Genomic DNA, 26,058 nt, shown 5'->3' on the forward strand with positions numbered 1-26,058 from the left:
AGCGTCCAACTCTTGATCTCGGCCCAGGTCACGATCTCAGAGTTCATGAGATAGAGCCCTGTGTCAGGCTCACACTGATATCATGGAGCCTGCTTGGGATTCTCTCTCCTCCTCTCTCTGCCCCTCCCCTGCTCATGTGCATGTGTTCTCTCTCTCTTTCTCTCTCTCTCCCTCTCAAAATAAACATTAAAAAATACAGAAATAAGGGGCAAAAGTGGTTTAACTCTTTTTTTCTTATCTAGAAAAAATTATACTTCCATTTTTCTAAAAATTTGTTAGAAATTTACTTTACTTGGGGTGCCTGGGTGGCTCAGTCAGTTAAGCATTTGACTTCGGCCCAGGTCATGACCTCACAGTTCATGGGTTCGAGCCCTGTGTTGGGTTCTGTGCTGACGGCTTGGAGCCTGGAGCCTGCTTCAGATTCTGTCTCCTCTCTCTGCCCCTCCCCCACTTGTTCTCTGTCTTTGTCTCTTAAAAATAAATATATGTTAAAAAAATTAAAAAAAAGAAATTTATTTTCTTAAACATTGTAACTGCTATAAACCTCAAATATCCTTGTTATACTGATCAAATGAAAATGCTAAAAGCAAACTTATCCTCTAATTTTAGATTTTATATAAATTCGTAAATGTTTTCAGGATAAAGAAAAGTATACTTCAGATATTGTGGTGTAATCCAATTCAAAGTATCATCCCTGAAAGAAAGATGAATCTGAGAATCTAGGCATACTTAAAAAAATGTGTGCCAGTGTTTATTTAGGATCCCTTCTATTTTATTAGAAACAGGAACAGTAATTTCACCAGCAGGAAATAATACAAGTAAGTGTAACACTCCTTTGATTGTTGTTCATTGGAGACCTTTTGGATCCAAGGTCAGAATCCAAGTAAGAAATTATTAATAAACACCCAGTCCCTGACGATTCATTTAAGTCCTGCTCAACTAGATGAAGGCTCCCACCGGGAGGAAAAGTCGCTGTTCCTCCCAGCTGGCTTTGTGTTTCTTTCAGTGCTCTCAAGAACTTCGTAGGGGCAGTTTTGCTCTGCTGCGTCAGGCTGTTGGACAAGAGTTGATGCTCACGGCGCCGCTGACCAGGGCTGCTTTACTGAAGCTCACGGGCCGCCCGTCAATCACAAAGTGACGGATGCAGCCTGTGAAGGGTCTGCTGGGGGCCAAGCGCGGGGTCAGCAGAGACTCTGAAAAAAAGAAAGAAACGAAAAACCAAGATTGCAAGTGAGGCATTCCAAGTCCAAATATTACTTGGGCAGAAATATACATAGTAACTGCTCACATCATCAAGATGATTTCCATGTCAAAAGTGGAATATAATTATAATTGATTCCTTTTCTCAGGAACTTTATCTGCCTTTGAAGAAATATGAACATGTGGTAATTTTAAAGTTTTGCCATGTTTTCCCTGATCAAATTTCTGAGTAGATTTCATTTGTCTTCCAGGGCTGAAATCTACCACTTATATATAAAGCTTCAGTAGTGAATTTTCAGGATCTATACTTATTTTTGTGTGATTTAATGAGAAAAGGGAAAGGAATTTTAGCTTCCACACTGTTTTTAGACTTGGTTCATGTTTCTGCTTAATTTGTATCATCACCCTTTGCCTTTAAGCCTCCACATTTTTGCCAAGTTCATAAAATATAATGAGAAAATAATGAATTCATATAAACGAAATTTTAATTTTTCTGAGCTCAGAGTTTGAGAACTATAAATGGGATAATGATAATTAGACTAGTCTTTGTATGGGCACAGGTGCCCGGTAGAATGCCAGGGGAACCTTCTCCCCTTATCTTAATTAGAGATCTAGAAGAAGCCTTATGCTTATTAATTGTACAGATAAAATTAAATGTGTTGGATGATAGAAGCAATATAATTTAAAGCAATTGAGAGGACTTAGAAATTTCATGGAATTAAAATCCATTTAGTCAAAGCTTATTATTATGAACAAACAGCTATGTGAGCAGTAGCAGATAAGAGATGGAAAACACTTCGAAATCACTAACTCAGGAAGGAACATAAAACAGGACAGCAAATTAAATACCATCAAGCAGCTGTAATAAGTTTTCTAAGCAGTGTAGATTAAGACTGTGCAGAAGCTTTGTACTGAAAATAAATCATGGAAATAGCATTTCATATTTAGAATAATTATCAAGTTTTAGATTTGGAAGGGGGCTGAGATCAATTCCCTTTGTCTCTAGATTAGTATGACTATATATATTCTTCAAAGCTGCTCAGTGTACTTCATCACCAGAATAAAAATGAGTGAACAGGAAAGAGTGTAAGGGGTAGAAACATCTATTTCTTCTGCCCATTTTGGAAACTAGTTTTAGAACATGCCTTTTCATTCTGCTCAAGCTTACCACCCTTGGTTTATGGGGAACATCATCTAGAGAAAATAATTCATATAGAAATTATGGTCTGCATAATTCACCACACAATTTATGGTAGGTAGTGACAGTAAAGTGCCCCAGTACCCTAAGTAACTGATTAATAAAATCAACACAGTATTAAGAACATTCCTTGGGTTAAAAGCCTGACTATGATAGAATAATGCAGGCTTTTCAGTAGAGGAACAGTTAAATGTGTGTGTATGTGTGGATTACATTATTTTAATTAAAAACTTTTTTTAATTTTATTTTTTATTTTTTAAAATTTACATCCAAATTAGCATATAGTGCAACAATGATTTCAGGAGTAGATTCCTTAATGCCCCTTACCCATTTAGCCATTCCCCCTCCCAACAACCCCTCCCATAACCCTCAGTTTGTTCTCCATATTTGTGAGTCTCTTCTGTTTTGTCCCCCTCCCTGTTTTTAAATTATTTTTGTTTCCTTTCCCTTATGTTCATCTGTTTTGTCTCTTAAAGTCCTCATATGAGTGAAGTCATACGATTTTTGTCTTTCTCTGACTGACTAATTTCACTTAGCATAATACCCTCCAGTTCCATCCACGTAGTTGCAAATGGCAAGATTTCATTCTTTTTGATTGCCGAGTAATACTCCATTGTATATATATACCACATCTTCTTTATCCATTCATCCATCGATGGACATTTGGGCTCTTTCCATACTTTGGCTATTGTTGATAGTGCTGCTATAAACATGGGGGTTGCATATGTCCCTTCGAAACAGCACACCTGTATCCCGTGGATAAATGCCTAGTAGTGCAATTGCTGGGTCGTAGGGTAGTTCTATTTTTAGTTTTTTGAGGAACCTCCGTACTGTTTTCCAGAGTGGCTGTACCAGCTTCCATTCCCACAATTTTTTTTAATTTCTAATTTTGATTTTTAAATTATACAATAAAATTGACTTTGGGGAATATAGTTCATTAAATGCATTAACTTTTTATTGACAGAAATAGTGTTATCAGGGTTCGCATGATAGAAGAGAACTGGTTGGAATTCCAATAGGATTCCAAATAAGAGGTTTATTTATGCCTTAATTTCCTTTAGTTATTCTTTTTCATGCCTCGGTTTCTGATGTGATTTTAGTGGAATTAATGTTGAACAGCTCAATGTGATGTAATTAATGACATTCAGCTTAAATTATAATTGCTTTCGTTCTAGCCTTGCTGGCACATTTCCTAGATGGAATTAAAAGCTGTAATGGTGCAGTGGGTTGGTGGTTAGCTCCCCCTGGCCCACTAGTTCCTGTGTGCGGGCTCCTTAGCTAAAATTTGCTGTTCATTATATGCCTCAGGCAGGCTGAGTCTGGCTTCAGGTCCACCTTTCCCACCCAGTCTATGGAGCTTAGCAGCTCTTGTAGTGGGAGATGATGGCAGTGTGTAATGCTGGGATCACACTCTGACAACAGACAAGAATCAAGGAGAAATACTTGTTTGAATGATAGAGTAAAGCACTTTGGTGCAAAGGAAAGAACAAATACTGTCAGTTCCATGAAGGAGGGCCGTGCTTGTTTTGTCCTTCTCTGGGAGCCCAGCACAGTGCTTAGTAGACCGTAAATGTTTGTTTTGTGTTGAATGAAGTCACGGGCCCCTAGCAGCAAGGAGTATACTATTGAATTTCAACAATAGTCTGTGGTTAAGTGTTACAAAAGGGATATGTAAATGTGGCACATTCTAGGAAGAGCAGGGGATGTGTGTGTAAGTAGAGGTCTGAGCGGAGTCCTAAAGGTCAATAAGGGGTTAAATTGGGAAAAGAGTGGGAGAAGTTGTTCCTCCAAACGTATGGGGGGGAGGGAAGCAAGAACATTTCCCTGTGTGCTATTAAAGGCCCGGAGCAAGGAGAGCATCACTGAGCATTCAGAAAACTGTAAGTCTCAGAAGGTGTGGAGAGACCCCAGAGGCAGGGGTAAGGAGGGGCCAGAAGATCAAGGGCCTTGCTAAATTTGGTGTTGCACGCTCTTGGGAACGTGTGAAATATTTTAAATCACGCTGTGGTTTCCAGGAAGAAGGCAATGTACAGAAACAGAAGAACTGACACTTCTTATGTACCGCCTGCAGGAAGTTCAGTGGTGGCCTTTGCCAGAATCCCTTTGAGAGCCGCGGCCTGGAGCCAAAGGAGAGGGCTGGGGAATGGAGATGGGCGCGGATAGTGGACGTAAAGAAGAGGAAGGTCTCAACTGTTTCATCAGTGAGTTACTGTTATTGTCAATACTAGTATTTGAAAAATTCATGTTACAAAGCAGAGGAGTGCTTAGATGGTATGATTTTGTGACTACCCAGTGTCAGGTGCTTAATTTTATCTGTGTTTTCTCTCTTTTTTTTCCCTCTCACTCTCTTCATTAAAGTATTACTTGCCTTTACATGGGTCAGTCTAAAATAATCTAGGTAGGACACAAGGAAAAACCATGTTAAGTTTTTCCTTAAAATCACCAAATTCCAGATGTAAAAGCTGGGGTTTCTCCTTCTCTCTCTCTCTCTCTCTCTCTCTCTTTAGCTTTAACATTCAGTTTTTCCAAGTTAGTGAAATGTGTGAAACAAACACTTTCAATAGGTCATGGTCCCTGCTCCGGAGGTTTAAAACAATTGTGGGGGGTCCATGAGAGTCCTTCTGTGACCATCCTGGATTGTACCAGCAGCAATGTTACTGATGATGTTTGCAGGATGGCAGCTGGGAACCTCTCTTTGGGACTGTCACTACATAGGGACAAAAGAACTTATGGTCTGCAGCTGTTTTCACAATTCAGACTAATCTTGGACAAGGAGAACTGTGTATTTCTCAGTAAGAAAGAACTTCTTTCTTAGTAAGGAAGGGAAGTAATTACCAGCAAACTTTTAGTCCCCCAAGATTCTCAGATCTTAGAGCAGTATTAGTAAATGGGTTTTCTTTGTGTTAGAGAAAAAAGTAGGGTGTGTGTTTCACTATGTGGATCTGAGAAACGGAAAAGAGAAAAAAATAGCATATATAGCAAAGGGAGAGTAATATCTACAAGGTAGGAGTCTGGAGCGTAGTTCTATACTTGTTCCTATGAAAGGACATTGTATATAAAATCCTTGGAGGTGAATTAGGAAAACATATGGCTCAATAATTAATACTATAATAACAATAATGAGAACTTACTGTTTTTTGGATTTGGAAACTTGTCCCTTTTAAATAACTCTTACCTGGAACACCTCCAACAAATACAGGCTCCCTGTGATCAACTGGTTTTGGATTCAGGGGTCCAACCACGTGGTTGACTTCGGAGTCTACATCCAACTGAACCACATTTGAATCTCTAATAACTGAAATACAAGGAAAAGACTGGTCAAAAACGACACTGGAATGATTAATCTTCACACGAAAGGGACTCATTTATAACAGCAATGGCTTATATTTGTTCCAGAATAAACCCCACACTTTCTTCTATATCATTATAAACTTCAACGTCTAACCGAGCAATCACTGTAACATTTTCCTGTGAAAGGGAGAATATTTAGGATACTTTTTCTCCTACTTTTCCTTTGCTCCATAAATTGTGCATTATTTAAACAACCCCTTAAGACCGTTTTGGCAGTATTCAAATGTTCAAATCACGTGTGGATTCAATATATACGGTAACATGCGATTTTTTTTTCTTGGCCACGTTTAGACTGTCATCCATTCCCTATTTTATCATATAAGTTGTAGTCTAAGTTCTCCCAAGCCATCACTCCACACATGGGAGTGTAGGCTCTCTTTACAAAGGAAGCCCAGGACACTCCGTTTTCCTCACCTGTAATTCTGTGCCATCTGCCATCACAGAGACTCTGCTTGGGTGTTACTGAGGTGGAAAAGTCTCGGATGCCATTGTTGACTTTCACTATGACCTGCAAAAGACAGGGAACATTATTATATAATTTCATCTCTCCTTCTCCTGATAAAACTAGATTTCTTAAATTCACCACATGCAAACGATTAGCTTTGCAATGTGAACACAAGGGGTCACTCTTTGGTAGGCTATGGAGAGTAAACTGTTCCTAGGAGAGGACAGAATAATGAACAGGAGAGAAGCTGGGGGAGAGGGACAAGAAGATAATAGCATAAATTCCTTTAATTTCAAAAGACGGAATGTGTTCTGCAAAGCAGGTTAAGGTATTGGTGGAGCCAGACTGCCTGGGTTCGTACCCGGTGCCCCAGTCACCTCACTCTGTGCCTCTGTTTCCTCATTTGTAAAACCTACCTCACAGAGCCACTGCGGGGGTGGGGGTGGGGGTTAAATGAGTTAGTCCGTAGGAAACATTTAGAACAGTTCCTGACACACAGTAAGTGCCATATAAGGATTTTATCATCATATGGTTTACCAGTACCAGAATTAAAAAAAAATCAGTTCTATTAAGTTAGGGACATAAATGAAAATATGCTGCTTTTTCTTTAATATTTATTCAAACACTTTCATGAATGTTCTTTAGTCATAATTTTTAAGGATGAAAGTGGTGCTTAACTATAACAATTTTTTGATTTCTAGCAATTGAAAAGAATATATATGTTTATGTACATATACGCACATATACACATCTGGTATGCACATATATTGTAGAGAGAAAGATGCTTTAGAGTTCATTTTGACAGCTGGATATGTTTGCTGCTCTCATTTGTTGTAAAAATGCTTTCTTTTATTACAATCTTTTAATTCCATTTTGTTGATGATTTTTTTTTTTTTTTTTTTTAGCTTTGTCACATTTTCATGGCTCTTTGCTCTAATGGAATCAGTTCCCAACTATGAGTCTGAATCTAAGTACTGCCTGCATTTAAATTCCACGTATAGCTTCCCTATTGGGTTTTCTTTTTTTCCACTTAGGAAAGATTGATGAACTAATTCTGTGACATAAATCCGCTTCAGATCTAGAATCCAAGGTCAAAGGAGATGGTCTATTAAAACAACTTTTCCCACACTACCTGCCCCTTTTTCATGTGAACATTCAGGTACTCTCCGCTGACACTGTGGCCATGAACGAGGGTTCCGGAACTGCTTCTGGGACGGACTTCAAATGCAATCTCAAACTTCAGTCCAATATTGAAAGACTCATCTGTGGAGAGAAATGTTAGCTCTCAAAAGCAGCCACCTAAATTTTGCAACCATGGTGTGATTTTGTAATTATGTATTTTTATACCTGTTTTTGAAAGTTTGGCAGATTTTTCAATCGGTAAAGCAGAAAGTGGTATCTCCCATGTCAGACACACGGTGGGCAAGCCCCATGGGGTCTGAGATAACTAGCACCCCACTCCTGCTGGGCGGTGTGGGGTGTGGGCTGGGGGCAGCATGTGGAAAAGGCGCCATGGCTGTGGGAACTCAGTGGAGGAGAAACTGATTCCGGCCAGCGGGATCACTTAACGCTTCCAAGTGAGGAGGAGAAAAGAGCAACCTGGGCAGAAGAAGCGGTCTGGACACGAGTACAGAGCCTGGGAATTTTGGGGAGCCCTGTGGAGGCCAGGGTGGCTGGGCTGTCCCTTGCAAGCGTAGAGGGAGGCCTGGCGAGTGGGGAGCCCTGGGTGGGGGGGGGGGGGGAGGGCGCTAGAGCTCCCGCAGGGAAGTTTCCCTTTATTTTGCTCAAGGGAGTGGACTTGATCAGGTCTGTATTTTAAAATAAGTTTTGATAAAGGTAACTGCTACCAGGACTGCAGAGCACTTCAGAGGAAAGGAAACGTGAGAGCCGTAGAAGCAGTTAGGAGCTGCTGTTGCAGTGATGCAAGAAAATGAACTCTTTTTGAGAACGTCCGAGCTCACTCCAAGACCTTCACTTGGCTGTACTGCCATGCCTAATGTTTGCTCTATGGAATATTTGTTGGGGTGGCTTGGATGGTGATTGCGTGTAGTCTGTTAGGGCTTTATGTATTTATTTTCAGAACTATCACGTTCCATCCCTCGGCACAGGTACCGACATACTGGAGGTATACAATAAAAACTTGGTTCAATGAATGACAGAGTAATAGGTGAGGAGACTAAAAATCCAGACATAAAATTTCTAAAGGGTGGGGATGCAGGGCAAAGGGAGGAAGCGGAACTCCCTTTGGTAGGGACAATGGGTCATGCTAAGAGGCAGCAGAGAAGGACGAGAGCAGGGTGGCTAAGAGTTGACCCAGGTTAGACCACAGAGCAGCACAGGAAATTCTAAAAGAGCCCAGATGGTCTACATCAGAGCTGTGGCAGCCGTGGAGAAGCTCTGGTCAGGGGAAGCAAACAGGGACGGACATACATGACCGGTCTGGCATGGCAGGAGGCGAGAAAGGCGATTCTTGTGAAAAGAAGCCATTTCCTAGGGCTGAGTGAGTTTGGCATTCTGAAGTTTTAACTCTGAGCCCAAGATCCCTTCAGCCACCTCCAGGAGAGAAGGGTTTCATGATTCATGTTCTGTGCGGAAGTCACTGTTACCTAGAACCACGTATCCTCCTTTTGTTGAAAAGTACGTTCCCATTTCCATCGGACCTTCAAAACAAGGAGTCACGCTAAATGTCTGAGATGCAGAGGTGATCGAGGCCCCGTTGAGCTGAAGATTGCTGAGGCAGCCGCTGAAACTGTAGACTGAGTTTATCTGAGAGAAGAAGACATTCCTTAAAATCTAGTTTCTCAACACTCACAGGTGCACCAAAGGGAAACAAAAGGAAGGGACTCGAGTCCCAAGAGAAATGAAGCAGTTCCTCGTCGTGTTATCTTAGCTATCTGAAGGATCAGTTGTTTTCCAGGGAGTAGGTTCTCAATTGGTTCTTTGAAGCCGGGATTTTGTATTTGAGACTGTCAGCCTGCAGTAATTAGCTATGAAAGTTTTTACATACGCTATGACAAAATAAATTGCAGCTTTGGCTTTCAAATTAAATATTAGAAGGATCCTAGTTTGTTTTCCTTCAAGGATGACAGCTGGCCCAAGATCACCTGATGCTGATGAGGGCAAGCAAAATTATTTTTTTTTTAAGTTTATTTATTTATTGAGAGAGAGAGAGAGAGAGAGAGAGAGAGAAAATGAGTTGGGGGGGGGGCAGGGGGAGAGCGAGAATCCCAAGCAGGCTCCAAACTGTCAGCGTGGAGCCCAAAGTGGGGCTTGAACCCACAAATCATGAGATCATAACCTGGGCCAAAGTCAGATGCTTAACCAACTGTGCCACCCAGGCGCCCCACAGCTAACAAAGTTCTTAACTGTTAAGTCTACCATGGTTAAATAAGCAGCAGAAAGCTTGCATTTCTGGCTTCATTACCTGATCTTGTGGTTGAGCATTTATCACACCTCATGACCTGAAACTTGGGCCACTTTGGGCAGCTGATTTTATACTGCTTTGGAAACCTTACTTTTAAAGGGATTGTCATGAAATTGGGGCTAGTTGCCTAAAATCTAATTATAACACAAGCTCCCCCCTTGTTTTGCTTTATCCACATATATTACGGAATCTTAGAAATGCATTAATCTTTTGTGCTAAAGTCAAATCTATATTTGTTAAGAAAAAAATTAGCCCTTTGATTCATCCCCTTTATTGCTAAATATTTTTGTAAAGGTGCAATTTTAACTTTTAAAATATAAAAATAACATGTTTTTTACTATACCCCTGCTTTTCTGCAGGAGTAACCACACTTCCTTCCACATTTACAAATTGTGTGTGCATGTGTGTCTGTGTGTATGTGTGTGTGTAGGAAACACAAATGAAATCGTAGTTTACAAAATGGCCCAATGGCCCAAAAGTTTTTTGTCACTCAATAATATATAATGGAATGACCTTCCTTCCTCCCTCTCTCTCTCTCTCTCTCTCTCTACCTTTCTTTCTCCTTTTCCCTTTCTTTCTTTCTTTCTTTCTTTCTTTCTTTCTTTCTTTCTTTTTCTTTCTTTCTTCTTTCTCTCTTCCTAAAAGCATGGGTACTTGCTGAACAACCAACCAAGTATCTCCGTGAGGCATAACTTTTCATGACAGCTTATATACCTCTGAAACTTTTTCATCTCCCCTCTACCATAGAATCAAAAGATCACTCCTGACTTTGTAATGCCAGAGGCAAGACAGACACCCCCTGGGACAGTCCTCACTTTGATAGCCTATATCCAGCGAAACTCCAGTTTCACTCTTGCCAGTTGGCTGATTGTAAAACGAGGGCCTAGATTAAATAATCTTCCAGCTCTAAAGGTCAGTGGCTCTACCTGGTCATGCCTAGCTTACCTGGACATTTTTCACAGCCCTTCCAGGAGCCACACCTCCTAAATAAATAGGACCCTTTATTTTCCAGGCAGCTCCAGTAGGAGGAAGACTCTCTTCTAGGACTCGGAGGCCATCAATTATCAGTCGGCCACTGCTCTTTTCCCGAATAAATATCACCTGATGGAGAGAAAGAAAAGACCACATCTCAAGTATATCCCAAGATTGGGGGAGGAAGGCTGGGTTGCCTCTTCTACCTTTGGTGTTACAGTACTGTGGGAAATCTGCAGAAGTTCTTTAAAATAGTGAGGAGGGCACCTGTTGGGATGAGCATTGGGTGTTGTATGGAACCCAATTTGACGATAAAGTTCATATTTAAAAAAATGATACCATTGAGAAAAAAAATAAAATACTGGTCCTTTCTCTGAAGGTCGAGAGTTTAGTTTTTTCCTTTAAAGCTTGATTTAAAGCGACAGGCTGAATTTCTGAATACAGCTTATACATATTTAGTAGAGTTCTCAATGAAGCTTTTCCCCACTGACCAGCCCACTTGCTTTCTCCCTCTCCTAAACTTATTGCAATTAATTGTCATGCATCTTACATTTCTTACTCTTTCCATTACATAACATTGATTTGCGTCAATATTTAGATAGTCTCCCAGTGGTTATTCTATCTTCCTAACTAAGCAATTTACTCTTCGCTTTGTATCTTGACCACAGCTTAGCCTATAAAAGACACTCAGCAATTGCTGTTAAAATTGAGAAACTTACAGGCAGTGGGAAAGAAACAAGTGAAAATTCATTAGAAATTAAACTTCAGTTTATGTTTGCCATTGGTCCTTTGGTGAAAATAATTACACTAAAAAATTACACTCATTTTAATAATATGCTTCAAGATTTTTATAAGGAATTTAAAAAAGTTTTCCAAATTGAACTCTGAGCACATGGCAATAGAATTTTAAAATGGGTATTTTGAGAGAGACCACTAGGGCATTAATGTCAGTCCATTTGACAACGGTGAATATTTGCTCATAATAATATTCTCAACCTTCAACTCACATCATGCCACACTCCATCATTGTATTTCTCTTGGCTTCTAATCTTCAGTTTCTTGTGGCCAACATTAAACATGAAAACCAAGCGGCCATGGGCTAAGAATAGAGTCATGAAGTCATTCTCTTCTTGATCTGAGACATAGAAAATCATCCCATGGGAGGAACGAGTTTTCAGACGAATGGAAAACTGAGATCTGGTAAAGGAAAAGAAAAAGCTTACTATCTGTAAAATGAGACTGAGGGTGATCTCTAGTTTCCCACAGAAACAGAGTGTAAGGAAGAATGAGTAGCCATTCTATCAAATCCTAAGCAGCATTACTTCTAATTATACCTTAGTATTAATTAATGGATATTGGGAAAGCATGATTAACTCAAAAAATGTAAATCTTTCCCTGCTTCTTTATACAGCAGGGCTACATTCTACATTTAAGGAAGCATTGTTTCACTTATGGATCAGAATGTGTCTTACTTTGAAAATGTGGTTGCATTGAGTTTATTCACATGGACAAAAAATGCTAGTCAGGAATGAATGTATATATATATATATATATAAAATTATATATATATATATATATATAAATTTGCATAGAAACAATATCATTTGTGTAATGTCTAAAATACAGATTCATTTTCTATTTCCCAGTAAAAATGAATCAATAGATATCACCTGTTAAAACCAGTCACCAGAATGTGTAGGAATTAAACAAAACTTTCTAGACATTTGTCTCCAGGCCATATAGATAAGATACGTTTATTAGGCTAATTTCTAGTTTGATTTAACTCTAAATTCTTCCCAATGAACATAAAATACGGATACTGCCTATTAGGGAGACAGCAAGTTAGAAGGCAGTAGAGGTTTCTTTTTGAATGCATTGCTTCTATGAAGGTTTGAAAGGGATATAAGACCTATATAAGGATATTTGGGTACTAACACTAAAAAAGTCTTTAAAAGTACTCAGTAACCTGGAGATTTGCAGAATACTGGGAAGAGGTGCTGGGCTTTACAGATAGCGTGAGGGTTAGTGGAGATAGAGTGGTTTTGTGTCTTCAGTGTCTTTCCTTATTAACCTTCCAGTAGTTCAGAGACAACCCCACTTTCAATCTGAAAGCGATTTATATGGGGGAAGGAAGGTAATATCAAGGTTAGAAGATGAGTCATTTGAAATTTGCCCCATGTTTCTTTCTCTGATTATCTTTCTTTTTTGATAAAATGCAGCCAACTCCTAGGAGAATGTTGCCGTTTGCATCTTACTTTTGGGAAGAAAGTCACATAGAATGTAATTTATTGGGCAGCATGAATCACGTACTATGTGGCGTTATTTTGATGATAAAACAATAGGATTAAGGTGGCACAGAAAGGAAAGATCGTAAGAAAAAGATGGCTATGGCAAACAAGGATGAAGTCCAGCCATAGCATTAAGTTTCTGGAAGGGACCGTGTGTTACTTTACTTTTCACCAAAATCTCCTTTTAAGTGTTCAAACTCTTGGCGGCTGTTGGCGGTCCCTCCATACTGATAGGCGTGCTCTATTGCTCTAGGACTGTTGGAAAGGTGGCAGTAGGAATCTCTTGGAGCATTCCGCTCTGGGAACTTCAGGCTGGCAGGATCCCCTGAAGGCGCATCTTTACTTTTTTCTCCCTATAAGGATAGGAAATAAAGCATATTCAGGGATGAAAGTGATATACTAGCAGCAAAAGTTCATTTGTGATTTCTTTATTGTTAATCATCATCATCATCATCATCATCATAACAAAATAGGAAGGAAAACGTGTACTATTTGTGGATCTTCCATTCATCAAATAGTAGGCCCCTCTCTTTCCTTAAGCAAATGATAGCAGTAGCTGTGGCATTAAAAACAACAAACAACAACAATGCAGCATATTAACAAATCCAAAATTCTAGTCTGTGATGGTAAAGTAGAGCTAACCTGAAGCTACAGAGGTAACTGGCTGTAGCATTTAAATTAAATGCACATCTTAACGAATGGTGGAAAAGGGAAATATTGACAATAAAAGAATGCTGAGAGAATCGATCAATAAAGGCCTCAAATCATAGACAACGATATTTCTTTAACGCACAGATTATTATTTATGCATGCTGTGCAAAAAGTTAACACACTCAGTAACACCTTCAACATATTTAAGAGCATTTTTGGTGATGAGATAGGTAGTAAACGTTTATGCGACAAGGTATAGAGCAATACTTAAAAATTACTTTGTGCTCTTAAATTGCGCTGTTGATTTTAAAATTTAGAGCTTTAAGACTACAGGCTAATATGGAACGGTTGTCTAGTCTTAGTTTCTGAAGCAAAATTAAAGTAAATGAAAATAAATCTGATCAGACATTTATTCATTTACTCCAGCAATGTTTATTGAAGACCTAATAGGTAGAAATGACCTGGAAGGAAATGAGTGATTCTGCATGCCCTCCACGGGCAGTGTGTGGTGTGGAAGAGAAAGGCGAGTGGGAAATGGCTCCTTTTTTTTAAAGGAACTGAAAATTGATTTGAAAAAGCAGACACTTAGATAGCAAAGTGGAAGACAGGCTGTTGCCAGATGGAAAGGACTTTAGATGACTGGCTGGAGGATGGGGTTTTGTTTTTCGGGCGGGTGGGGGTGAGTGGTCGGTGGGGGTTTGGGGACCCTCCACTCTGGTTCCTCCTTCTTTCCATTCCTATGGAGAGGATCTCGCTGTCTCAGTCTGTGCATCCACTTAGCTATGGGAAGAGAACAACTGTGAATCAACTACAGGGGTCAGCAAAGCAATGGACTATCGGACTATGACGGTCTCAAGTTACCAGCCCTGCCTTTTTCTGCTTCAGTGTGGGAACACATAGACTAGGCTCTGTCTCTTGTCAGCTGCAAAAATTAATAAACTCTGGTATATTTATATATGGCCACCAAATACTCTAAATCCTCTGTGGATATATGCTCTGAATAATAATAATAATAAGTAATAAAGAAGACAAGTATAACTTAATTACTTCATTACCATATAATACAGAGTCTCAGTTTACTATCCTAAAATAGCTGTATGTGTGGGGAACCTGAACCCGCTAGACTTTGACTACACTACTGTAATTTTTTTCTCTGAGGGTCTATTTCAATTCACTAAGTTTCTTTTGTTTCAGATAACAGCCAAAGTATTCGAGCTACTTAAGAAAAAGGACAGTAATGTGTTATAGGGATATAGAAGTATCTTAACACAATCCCAGAAAAGATAGTACAGTATAGCAGGGTCCTACCACAGGCAGGAATCAGGAATTGGAAAAGTAAGAAGAATCAAGATACTTCTTTTCCAAATGTTTCTGGTATCTCAGCTTTGTTTTTCTCAGACTGTCTGCTTTCATTTTTCTTTCTCTGCAGGACAGTTTTCTGCCTTTTCTCTTTCTATAAAGCAGCTTTCTTTCTTGTGCATGATTAATATAGAGTTATTCCATGTTTTCTATTCAATGGCCAGCCTAGACAGGTGTCTCCGGGTTCTAAGTTTCTAAGGAAAGGAATCTGATAGCCCAGCTTAGTTCATATAATCTACCCTGGTCCAAACACCTACATCCAGGTAGATGAGGTCACATACCTAATATACTGGGTTGCCCTGTGTGTAGGGATCAATTCTTTGGAATGTTGGCCAATACTCCAGAATTGATGTCTAATATATAAAATCTTCATTATCACACTAAACACCACCTGAGAAACTATGTTCCCAATTAAATTTAAAAACATAGAGATTATGAAAAATTTTCAGGATAGAACATAGGCAGTAAAACAGGTATTCTTACGTACTCATGGGGGAGTATAAATCGCTGTTCCTGTTTTGGAAAGTAGTTTGACTTGACCCGATAAGTCTACCTCTAAGAGTATTTCATAGAAGTTTATTCAGCAATAAAATCAAAGATTAATGTACCATGGTATTCACCCATAAATGAAGAAAACTAGAAAGCACTGAAGTCTATTAATGGTTAAATAAATTATAACATATTCATAAAATGGACTATTAGGAAGTTACTGTGAAAATAAGTTGTTATAAGCCCAAATTGCTATGAATTGGCCTTGATAAAAAATTAAACCAAAGGCCACAAGCTTTTCTTGGTAGGTATTTAAGAAGCTATTGATACAAGGGTAAATATGAGAGAAGATTAGCAAACATTTGGCATTCTAATATAAGTGGAATCTAAAGTGCTTCTGTATCTGTTATTCTGAAGCTGAATTTCTAAGACTTTTTACAAGAAAGGCTAAGAGGTTTCCTATACTATTGAAAAGTGTGTGTCAATAGTTCCAAGGGCTGTTTATTATACCCTTGAGACTATGAGTATTTGTTAGGAAACTACATTTGATGGACAGCTTCAAATAGAAAACTGTATTCATTTAAAGGGGTTGGGTGTATGCCATAGAAGGTTGGTTTTCCTCATCAGCCTGTATTAACCTATTGCATAGGATCCACTGACCCGTGCTCAAGTCCCAGCTGAACAATTTCAGGGTAAACATTTTAGCATCACTGTGACAAGGTGACAGAACTATTTCATCGGAGCCTCATAGTCTCCTCTGAAGACTCCTTTATATTATCTTCTAGTAAAAGCCTTCATAAAAGTCAATGAAATTATTTCTCTGCCTGAATCACTTAAAAAAGTCTTCTGTGTGAAATTCAGGAAAGGATCCTGAAAAATTACTAACTTTGGATTATACATAAATGAAATTATTCTATTTACATTGATAAATCATGTGTGAACCAAGGAGAAGTTGCATGGGGGTTCTAAAAAGTGGTCCATGCAAGCTGAAATCTATAGGGAAGTGCCCAAGGTATAATGGCCAGTGCAAAACCATCAGAAGCGAGAAGCTGGAGGGTGGGGCGATGCTTTCCTCTTGCTGATGGCTCAGAAGCCAGTCTTGGAGAGAAATCAGTTCTTCCTCTAAAAGATGCTCAGCCTCACTAGCATTCAAGGAAATGCAGATTAAAACCACAATGAGATGCCATATCTGTCCGTTAGATTGGCAAAATTATAAAAATTTGATCACATCCAGTGTTAGTTATTGTGAAAGACAATAGGTTCTTTCAAGTGCTGTTTGTGGGAGTAAAATAATCTCATTATTGAGAACGCACATTCCCTTAAGCCAAGCAATCCCACTTTTAGGAACTGGTCCTCCGGACACATTCACAAGGCTCTGTAGAGATATAACAGCTAATATTCACTGAATGTTTGCTCTATGCCAGGCATTGTGCCAGGGCTTTTCATGGACCAACTCATTTAATCTTTATAACGACCCTATGATGCAGATCGCTAAATATTTCTTGAACACCTATTATGTGAATTGTTCTAGGCTTTTAAGACACATCAGTGAACAACAACAAAAAAGGGAGCTTGCAGTCTAGCAGAGGAAGCAGAGAGTAAATAGTAAACATAATACAGTCACTAAATAAATTAAAATGACAAAAGTGCTATGGAAAAAAGGACAACTAGGAGAGGCAAAGGAGGTAGGTAGTACCAGTAGAAGGCAAAAGGCAGCTGGTATGAAATAGGGGGTTAAGGCAGGTCTCCCTGAACACATGAAAAGTGGGCAATCCTGGAGGGAGTTGTTCGTGCAGCTATTTCGGGGAAGAGTGGTCCAGGCGGAAAGAAAGACTTTCCTCCAGCAGTGCGCACGGCTCGTTCTAGTGTGGGCAGGAGAGTGAGTGAGGGAAAGGGGCCTGGATGGTATAGAGCCTCTTCAGACATCATAGGGCCTGGAGCTTTTGCTCTGAGTGCAGTTGGGGGTGGGGAGGACTTTGAGCAGGAGAGTGACACGATATGACATATTTATAAGCAGGCGGCTGTTGTGCAGAGGATAGAGCATCAGAGAAGTGGATGGAAGGAGAGAGGCCTGTTGGGAGCCTATGGCAAGGCTCAAACGGGAGATGATGGTGGCTTGGACCGGGTTGGGGTGGGGGAGGAGTGGCACCCGAGTGCATTGTTAAAACTGGGCCAGGAAGATGGGTGGGGAGGATAAGCTTGAAAGAATGGGAAGGAGTTTCATCTGCAATGAAGGCACCTAATGTACGTGCTGGAAGTAAATGAACGAGAAAGAACAGTAGTCAGGGGATGCAGTTTAAGAACTCAAAAGATTTCGATGACGCAGCAGCATCAGGCGATGGCACAGATCAACCGTGCCTGTGGGTGGTTGAAGTGAAGGTCAAGGAAGGAGGAAAACAGGATAAGATCAGAAACTTTAATGAGATCCAAGACTGTGGCAGAAGCCCAAGATTGCTACACCAAAGCAAATGGTAAGGAGAATTACAGTATTAAGTAATGAGCAATTTTAACCCCTGCAATGAGAAGCAGTTGGAAGTACACAGTAAAAGCCGATTCAAAATGTTTCTTTGGGAGCAAAGATTGATACACCAAAGCTGGTAAACAATAACACGGGGTGCTAGAAGAATCCTACCTTTCATAGGCACACAGTTGCAAACTGGAGGAAATTTTATAAAGCATCAGTGTCTAGCATTGTGTGCATGGAATACGAGGGCAGCTGAGGATTTGGCACGGCATTGTCTTTTACCTTTTTATTCTGACTTGGTTTGGGCTTTGAGGAATTTTTGCCTTTTTTGTAAAGGAGGAACAACGGCGAAGACTCAATAGGACATGCATACAGAGAAGTGTGGACCTTTTCAGAGTACCGCTGAAAATCTTCTACCTCCACATCTCTGTCCAACCTACACAACAGATGGAAAAAAAACCTCAAAACACTGTTCAGAATTACACGATGGAAATTATGGAAGCGAAAGTCCTTTGGCAATTAAAATGTGTGTGTGTGTGTGTGTGTGTGTGTGTGTGTGTGATGGGTCCTTCTTTATCAACCACAATCTTCATCAGAAACCTTTACCCAACCATGTAACAAGGACTGGATGATTGTGCCTGCCACTAGCACATTCTGACAGATGAACACCTTTCCTCTCATCACACTGGGTGATTGGTACTGCCTCTGTGTTACTAGATCTGTATTAAGTTTCTCCCTTGCCTGTTCTTCTACTCAGGGAGCCCTTATTGTCTTTGTTAAGGGCCCAGATTAATGTCTTTGTTTAAAGTTAAGGAGACTTTCTGAAACTTCTAACAAGGATTTGGGTATGTTGCTCTGTACTACACCGTTAATAATAAGTATGGACATAATTGCATCTAATATATATATATATGCTTATATATATATATGCATATATATATATATATATATATATATATATATATATTATAATTTATTGTCAGATTGGCTTCCATACAACACCCAGTGCTCATCCCAGCAGGTGCCCTCCTCTATGACCATCACCTACTTTCCCCTCTCCCCCACCCCCCCATCAACCCTCAGTTTGTTCTCAGTATTTAAGAGTCTCTTATGGTTTGCCTCCTTCCCTCTCTGTAACCTTTTTTTTGCTCCCTTCCCCTCCCCCACAGTCTTCTGTTAAGTTTCTCAGGATCCACATATGAGTGAAAACATATGGCATCTGTCTTTCTCTGCCTGACTTATTTTACTCAGCATAATACTCTCCAGTTCCATCCAGGATGCTACAACGGCCAGATTTCATTCTTTCTCATTAATTGCATCTAATATTTACAGCTTGCTGTATGCCAGGTGCTTTCTGCACACTATCTCATTTAATTGTCATAACAAGGAGGCAGGTGTTATTATTATCTGCATTTAGGTGGAGAAGAAACAAAGGCTGACTCTGCCAAGGTCATACAGAAATTTAAAGGCAAGAAACCTGCACACAAACAAGTATGTCAGTTGCCCGAGCACATGAGAGCTTGTAATGACTACCCTCTACTGCTTCTCCTAAATTTCATAGCTCTCAGTCTTTTTTTTTTTTTTTAACATTTATTTATTTTTTGAGAGGCAGAGAGAGACAGAGCATGAGCAGGGGAGGAACTGAGAGAGCGGGAGACGCAGAATCTGAAGCAGGCTCCAGGCTCTGAGCTGTCAGCACAGAGCCCAACGTGGGGCTTGAACCCATGAACCGTGAGATCATGACCTGAGCTGAAGTCGGTCGCTTAACTGACTGAGCCACCCAGGCGCCCTCATAGCTCTCAGTTTTAACAGTGTAAATACTTTCATTATTGACCTGACCTCTTTTTAATCAATCATGCAGAATTAATGAATAATAAAAATGTTATACCTGGTAAAGTAGGCATTACTTATACAGCCAGTGAAATTAGCAAACTGGGGACTGATGGGTGAGCCACCGAAGTAAAACTTCTTTTCACTTGCTTGCGTCTGTTCCACCTTCTCTTTGGGAGCGTTCTTGCTCCCAAGTCTGCTTTGATCTACTATTAGTTCATATCTGCAAAGGAAAAAGCTTCTTTAGACACTACCTGGCTACCATTTTACCTTGAGTTCCATTCCAGGTTACAGGTTTTCTTGTGAAATTGAAATAGAACATTCTGGCTAGTGAAAAGATAGCAATTTGCCGGACTCGTCATGAGGCCCAGGATAAAATAGATGAATATTTTGATATGCAGAAAAGCCTCTCTAGACCTCTAAAAACAAGAAGTTCAGATGACTAGTCATGAGCATCTTGTGGGGAGGGGTGGGAGGTGGAAAAGACAGAACATAACTCATGGTGATTATTTAATCACATCTGAGGAGACCGTTTTCATTGAAAAGCACATTGAATGGTTTTGATTGTGATTGGAAATGGACTCTAGAAAGGCTTATTAATGATTTTTTTCTGTAATGGGCAGGCTCCACGGAAATGGATACAGAATCGCAGCTGCTACGACAAGAAATTTATTTCTTATTCTAGAAAGCTTTCTTCTTATAAAAAAGAAATTCAGTATTACACATTTAAAAACTAAAGTTAGAGCTTTCAAAATATGGTCATAAATGTAAAGTTCTTTCTTTCTCTTTCCCTTTCTTGCTTTCTTGCTTCTATTATTTTTTAATGTTTATTTATTATTGAGATAGAGAGAGGCATGGACAGAGAGAGGCAGAGATAATCGTAAGCAGGCTCTGCACTGTCAGCGTGGAGCCCAATGTGGAGCTTGAACTCATGAACCATGAGATTGTGACCCGAGCTGAAATCAAGAGTCTGACGCTTCCCCGACTGAGCCACCCAGGCTCCCCTCAATTGTTTAATTAAAATCCAAATGAAATCAATGTTTTCTGATCTCCTTCTATGTGCAAAACACTGAAATCCATTCAGGAAGTACTATGTGTAGATACTTCCCCCAAGAAGGTCTGTAGCCTGTGGTTTCAGTGGAAAAAAACCCTTATATTCTTGTGAAGTAATTATATAGTGGTTTATTTGGCATCTCTTGAAAATTAACAGCAACTTCCTTCTAAAAGAGCATTATGTTGTTCCTTCTACCATTTTTCTTCTAGAAAAGCAATAAAATAGGCTATTATTCATAGTGGTCATTCAAGAGAATCATGCAAAGAAAATAAATAAAACCGTCTGGTGGGAAGAGTATAAAGTGAGGAGCTGTACCTTGTGGGTGAGACAGAGGTAATGACGAAGTGGGACAGCCCGTCATGGTAGTGCTTATCTGCCGACTGCACCTTGGTCCCCTTTACATCCATGACCACAGTGCCGTTGTCCAACGAAATGGAGAACACATCTGACTGAAATTCAAGCACAGGTTTTTAAGTAGGGAGGCCGGAGATCCAGATGATGGACACGTTTTCAACTTCTACTTCATGGTATTGCTTAAAGGAACACACAACGAGTGGGAAGTTTGTCAAATAATTTCTATGAAAACAACAGAACACTCTATTGCTTATATTGGTGTTGTCTATAAAATAAGGCACATTTCAATGGAGAAAGGAACCTCCTGTATCCTGAATGGAAGATTTCTGGTGTTTTGTCATGCTGAGAGTTGTCCCAGTGTTCGTTAATTCCCTAACTCAGACATTGCTATTCTCTAACTCAGACTGAAGTCTTCAGTCTTCAGTCTTCAGTCTCCCTCTGGGAAAAGCAATACTTGAGTCTCCCTGGGGATGTGGCTAGACGACCAGGCAAGGGGTAATTTGCCAGTTTGGCTTTTTAAATGTTTTACTTTTCCTCTATAGAGGCAGAAGAGAAATAAAAAAGAGCAGAAGTTACCATTTCTTTTTCTGAATGTGCTTATTGATTGTTTAAAATATTGGTAAATTGATAATCTTGCTTCTCTTCCCTTGTATGGGCATTGGCCTCTACAGTTGAAGGGACAGCCTTCAACATAACTACTTTTTGTGGACAGAAAGTGTTATTTAACTAGCCATGGTAATGTGAAGCAGGTTGTGTGGGGGAGGTCCTACAAAGTGCTTTGGGATTTAAATTCAATTCAATATAAAAAAATAAGTATGAAAAGTAAAAGCTGCTTTTATAAATTATATTGTGACCTGCTCCATCAGTGTATATGTTGGTGATGACCTTTTCAGAGATAAATCATTTGGGTCGTGAGGCCACTAAACCTCTGCTTATCTTATTTTTGAAATAATAACTTGAGAATGTGAGCTCAAGTGTTCTATAGCCAGTCTAAGAATTTAATTTTATAAATTAAGTCACATGCATAATTGTATGTATACACAGAGGGTTTTTTTTTTTAACATTTTTTTGTGCTATGGACTCTTTTGACAGCTTGGTGATACACACAGGCCCCTTCAAAAATAACATTTTAAAATGCATCAAACAAAACATCTAGGAATACAAAGGAAACCAATCACATTGAGATACAGTTTAAAAATATTAAAACAATAAATCTGTGATATAGTAATACATGCACTTCTTTATTAAAGCATTAAATTATAAAATCTATCAGCAGATCTAATAACTACCGTAATTTAAAAGTAGCAATGGCCAAAAATGACATTTTGAGATATCTGTGAGAACTATAATGTGAAATGAAAAATACCTGTTATTTCTATTAATGATAAAGTAACAGGTTGTGCAAATACTACTGTGGTTTGTTGCCAACATTTGTAACTGAAGAAAATGCTAAATTTTAGTTTGAGAAAATAAAATTTTAAAAAAATCTTCAGTTTTTCTGACCTAGGTCGATAGATGCACTGAACTTTCTCCATAAGCTCCTGAGGGGTGGCTCTATAAATCCTAGGTTCAGAACTTCCGATATGCACTATATATAATTATAAAGTGTCAGAAATGCAGCATTCTATGCGTGTTCATGTCAGTCAAAATTAATTTGAAATGCAATTCACTTTTAACGTGCATAAATAGTACTGTTAATAGACAAAACAAGTATCAGAAGGAAGTTCCTGTAGGGAAAAACAAATACTTACCCCTGAGGCATAATAAAATAGTAACCCATTTGGCTGTAACGTTCGGAAATTGAAACCTCCTTCAAAGCCATCGAAGAAAGATATTTTCTGGATCGAAGCAATGAAACTCTGTCCACTGAAATATGCCCTGCGAGATATCTGTGTGGCCAAAAAAAAGTGAATATAGTGTTTGAGATAATTATCAAGTGCTTAAAATGTCAATTTCCCACACACCAAAGTCCATGCCCATTAGTGTATATGTTGGTGATGACCTTTTCAGAGATAAATCACTTGGGTCTTGGGGTCAGTAAACCTCTGCTTATTTTATTTTTGAAATAACTTTAGAAGGTGAGCTCAAGTGTTCTGTAGTCAATCCAAGAACATAGAAGTATTAATATTTTATGTTTTAACTTCTGGGTTATACCGGAATTTAGGCATGTTAACCATCCTTCTGTGTGATGGGGTTTCAGCTTCTGCACATCCTCCACCCTGAGTGAGAAAAGATGCCTACACAGCCTTTCTGGGCTTTGGAAGCCCATTGAAAGCTGAAGCAAATGGACAAGTCATAGAGGAATTCCCACAAGCCTTTCTAGCTTAATGATTCTTCTTTTTGCTGGTGGCAGAAAGGAGCCCAAGATGTACCTACAATCACAGAGAAGCTGAAAAGAGCTTTTCCAGCTTTTGAGAATGATAAGTTTTGTGTCTGTTCATTTTTTATTATTAAAAAAGATGTGTGTGTGTGTGTGTGTGTGTGTGTGTGTGTGTGTGTATGTCTATTTAATAAAAAGCTTTTGCTTGGTACTTACGAGAGAGTCTTCTGGGCATCCATAACCAACTCCCAGGGTTTCCGTCTGCTCTAATAAATTGAAATCTTTCTTTTGGAACTGGAAACCCTTCATGCATCCTCTGAAGTTGATATCTAGGGGAAGGTGTGCTTTGAGGGTCCTGAAAAAGAAAATTAGTCTTCACTGATATGATGATGATGATGATGATGATGATGGTGATGTTACCTTGCACATGTGGGATATGAAATTTGATTTTATTTATACTCACTTTAATAGCTTTCTAATTGTTCATATTCTCATGGTTTCTTCCATAAACACATAGTAATATCTAATCTTTGTTTATAGAATGGCTTTATTCTTCATCAAGCCAATTTGTTTACCTTTTTATAATTTTCAAGATCCTTTAACTTACATTAGCTCATTCCGTATTTATAAAAATTCAGTGAGATAGAAGGAAATGCTATTATTTCCCTTTTGTAGATGATTAATAGGTTGAACTGTAGAAAATGGACATATTTTAGGTAAAAAATGGTCAACTCTTGGCAACTTCACATGGCTTAACCTATTAAATGAAACTAAGATACATCAAGGTTTTTTTTTTATTTTTTTAATGTCACAAGAGGTGAGTTAGGATTTGAACCCAGGTATTCAGTCTTCCATTAATCCACTTGGGTCATGAACTCATCTTCTTGGCTATTTTGCAATGCAATCAGCTAAGGCTAGAGAAATGTCTTAGTGAATGTTAGGCTTTGGATTAATAGGCTAGTACGAAATCCTTTATCGTTGAGATCAAGGATGGCATTTTGATCAACACTGTAATCCTAATACCTAACATATTATTAAATATTGAATGACTATGAAGCTAGTTTTAACCAAATTACAATGGCTTCAATGTATTTTAGATGAACACGGGCCAAACTAAGGAGTAATAGCCCTAACACATTTTGCTCCATCAAGATCACAAATAGAGGACCATACTAACTAACAGATTAGTGGGTATATAATGGCAACCACAATGGTTAAAAGTCCCATGTGGCATGGCTGAAGAGGCTAAGAGGGTATCTAATTTGTAAAGGAAGCTTGAGGTTGGGGCCTTATCCCACACCAATTAGAATTTCTGGAGAGTGGTCACAAGCTAGAGTGTTCATAAAAGTTCTCCAGGTTATTCTAATGAGAACCAGCATTGAGAATGATTGGACTGGAATATTCTAAAGTTGCCTCTCAGTCTCAAGGGCGTCTGATGCTATGACTTGGTTGTAATAAGAGATAGTTAAATTTTTAAATACATGAGAATAAAATTGTAATGATACATGATTCATAACCTCTTGGATAAGCTTAAAAATTTCCATATCCTCAGATGCTATTTGAGAGTTCAAAGAGGTTTAAGACTAAAACAAAAGTAAAGGGACAGATGCTCTGCCTTTCTTCCTGCAGATGAGACATATTGCTTTAGACTATGTTGTAAGAGTAATACAATAATTAAAGAAACCTGCAGATCACATCTAGAAGATGTTAATTTAAGAAGGTCATGAGGGTGCATGAATGTGTGTGCATGTGCCTGTGCATGTGTGTAGAAGTAGCAAGTGGGAGTGCTTTAAAAGTTTTACTAGACCTCTTCTGGATGTTGAATACTCAGCCCAGTACATTGTTAGAAACAATAACTACTTAACAAAAAAACCCCACCTTACCTGGATTGTAAAATTTCTGGGGGAGCCCCTCCAATGTATATGTCTGTGAAAGGTATTTTCATCTTTTCATTGTCCATGCTCTTGACATGTCGTCTGTCAACCACCAAAATCATTTTCTTATCATTGTGGTAAATGATTGAGATCTAGGAGGAATAATATATAGTAGGTCCTGATCATTATTTAATAATGAACTTTTTGGGGGTGCCTGGGTGGCTCAGTAGGTCAAGTGTCTGACTCTTGGTTTCGGTCAGGTCGTGATCTCATGGTTCATGGGATTGTGCTGGGGCTCCACACTGATGGCATGGGGCCTGCTTAGGGATTCTCTCTCTCTCCTCTCTCCATCCCTCCCCCTGCTCATGTGTGTGCTCTCTATAAGTAAACAAATAAATAAACATTAAAAAATAATCAGCTTTTTGAAGACTACTATGTTTTAATTATTCTGATTATAACAGCTGGGACTCCATGTTCTCATGCTTGTTTGTTCACAAAATGGGGAATAGATTTTTCTTTCTTACAGATATGGAAGTCTTACTTAAATAACCAGAAATTCACATTTTCTGGAGAAAGATTTCCATATGAAGAAGCAGCTAGATCAAAAAATACTTTTGTCATGAGACCAGGTGTTGTCTTTTGCCCCTTTGAGGGGATTCAGGAAGAAACTATTAACAGCTACCTTTTGGATCCTAAAGTGTATGTTACTGGGTACCTTTTTTTGTGTGACATCGTGAAAAGATTTAATGAATCTGCAAAAATGCTAGAGAAATAGTTTAAATATT

At 39.0% G+C, this 26,058-nt stretch overlaps 1 protein-coding gene and 1 long non-coding RNA gene across 3 annotated transcripts in view; one reads left to right on the plus strand and one right to left on the minus strand.

The window, feature by feature from the left end:
* Positions 1-584: 584 nt before the first annotated feature.
* The window catches only part of LAMA4 (laminin subunit alpha 4), a 143,607-nt gene continuing 118,133 nt past the window's right edge, over positions 585-26,058 (minus strand). For both annotated transcript variants that reach the window (XM_042939629.1, XM_042939628.1), the window contains exons 25-38: positions 25,283-25,425; positions 23,616-23,754; positions 22,831-22,968; positions 21,041-21,174; positions 19,730-19,894; positions 18,124-18,277; positions 13,044-13,231; positions 11,598-11,787; positions 10,564-10,719; positions 8,801-8,960; positions 7,327-7,457; positions 6,164-6,257; positions 5,574-5,693; positions 585-1,193 (exon numbers count right to left, since the gene is read on the minus strand). In XM_042939629.1, the coding sequence (XP_042795563.1) occupies positions 1,048-1,193; positions 5,574-5,693; positions 6,164-6,257; positions 7,327-7,457; positions 8,801-8,960; positions 10,564-10,719; positions 11,598-11,787; positions 13,044-13,231; positions 18,124-18,277; positions 19,730-19,894; positions 21,041-21,174; positions 22,831-22,968; positions 23,616-23,754; positions 25,283-25,425 (2,058 nt within the window). In that variant the 3' untranslated portion in view covers positions 585-1,047. The remainder of the gene's footprint in view (positions 1,194-5,573; positions 5,694-6,163; positions 6,258-7,326; positions 7,458-8,800; positions 8,961-10,563; positions 10,720-11,597; positions 11,788-13,043; positions 13,232-18,123; positions 18,278-19,729; positions 19,895-21,040; positions 21,175-22,830; positions 22,969-23,615; positions 23,755-25,282; positions 25,426-26,058) is intronic.
* LOC122220295 lies at positions 3,286-10,715 on the plus strand. Its single transcript, XR_006202783.1, has 3 exons — positions 3,286-4,599; positions 10,366-10,530; positions 10,631-10,715. It is a non-coding gene; the product is annotated as an uncharacterized LOC122220295 (long non-coding RNA).

This window comes from Panthera leo, chromosome B2 (genome assembly GCF_018350215.1).
Source record: "Panthera leo isolate Ple1 chromosome B2, P.leo_Ple1_pat1.1, whole genome shotgun sequence".
NCBI classification, from domain to species: domain Eukaryota; kingdom Metazoa; phylum Chordata; class Mammalia; order Carnivora; family Felidae; genus Panthera; species Panthera leo.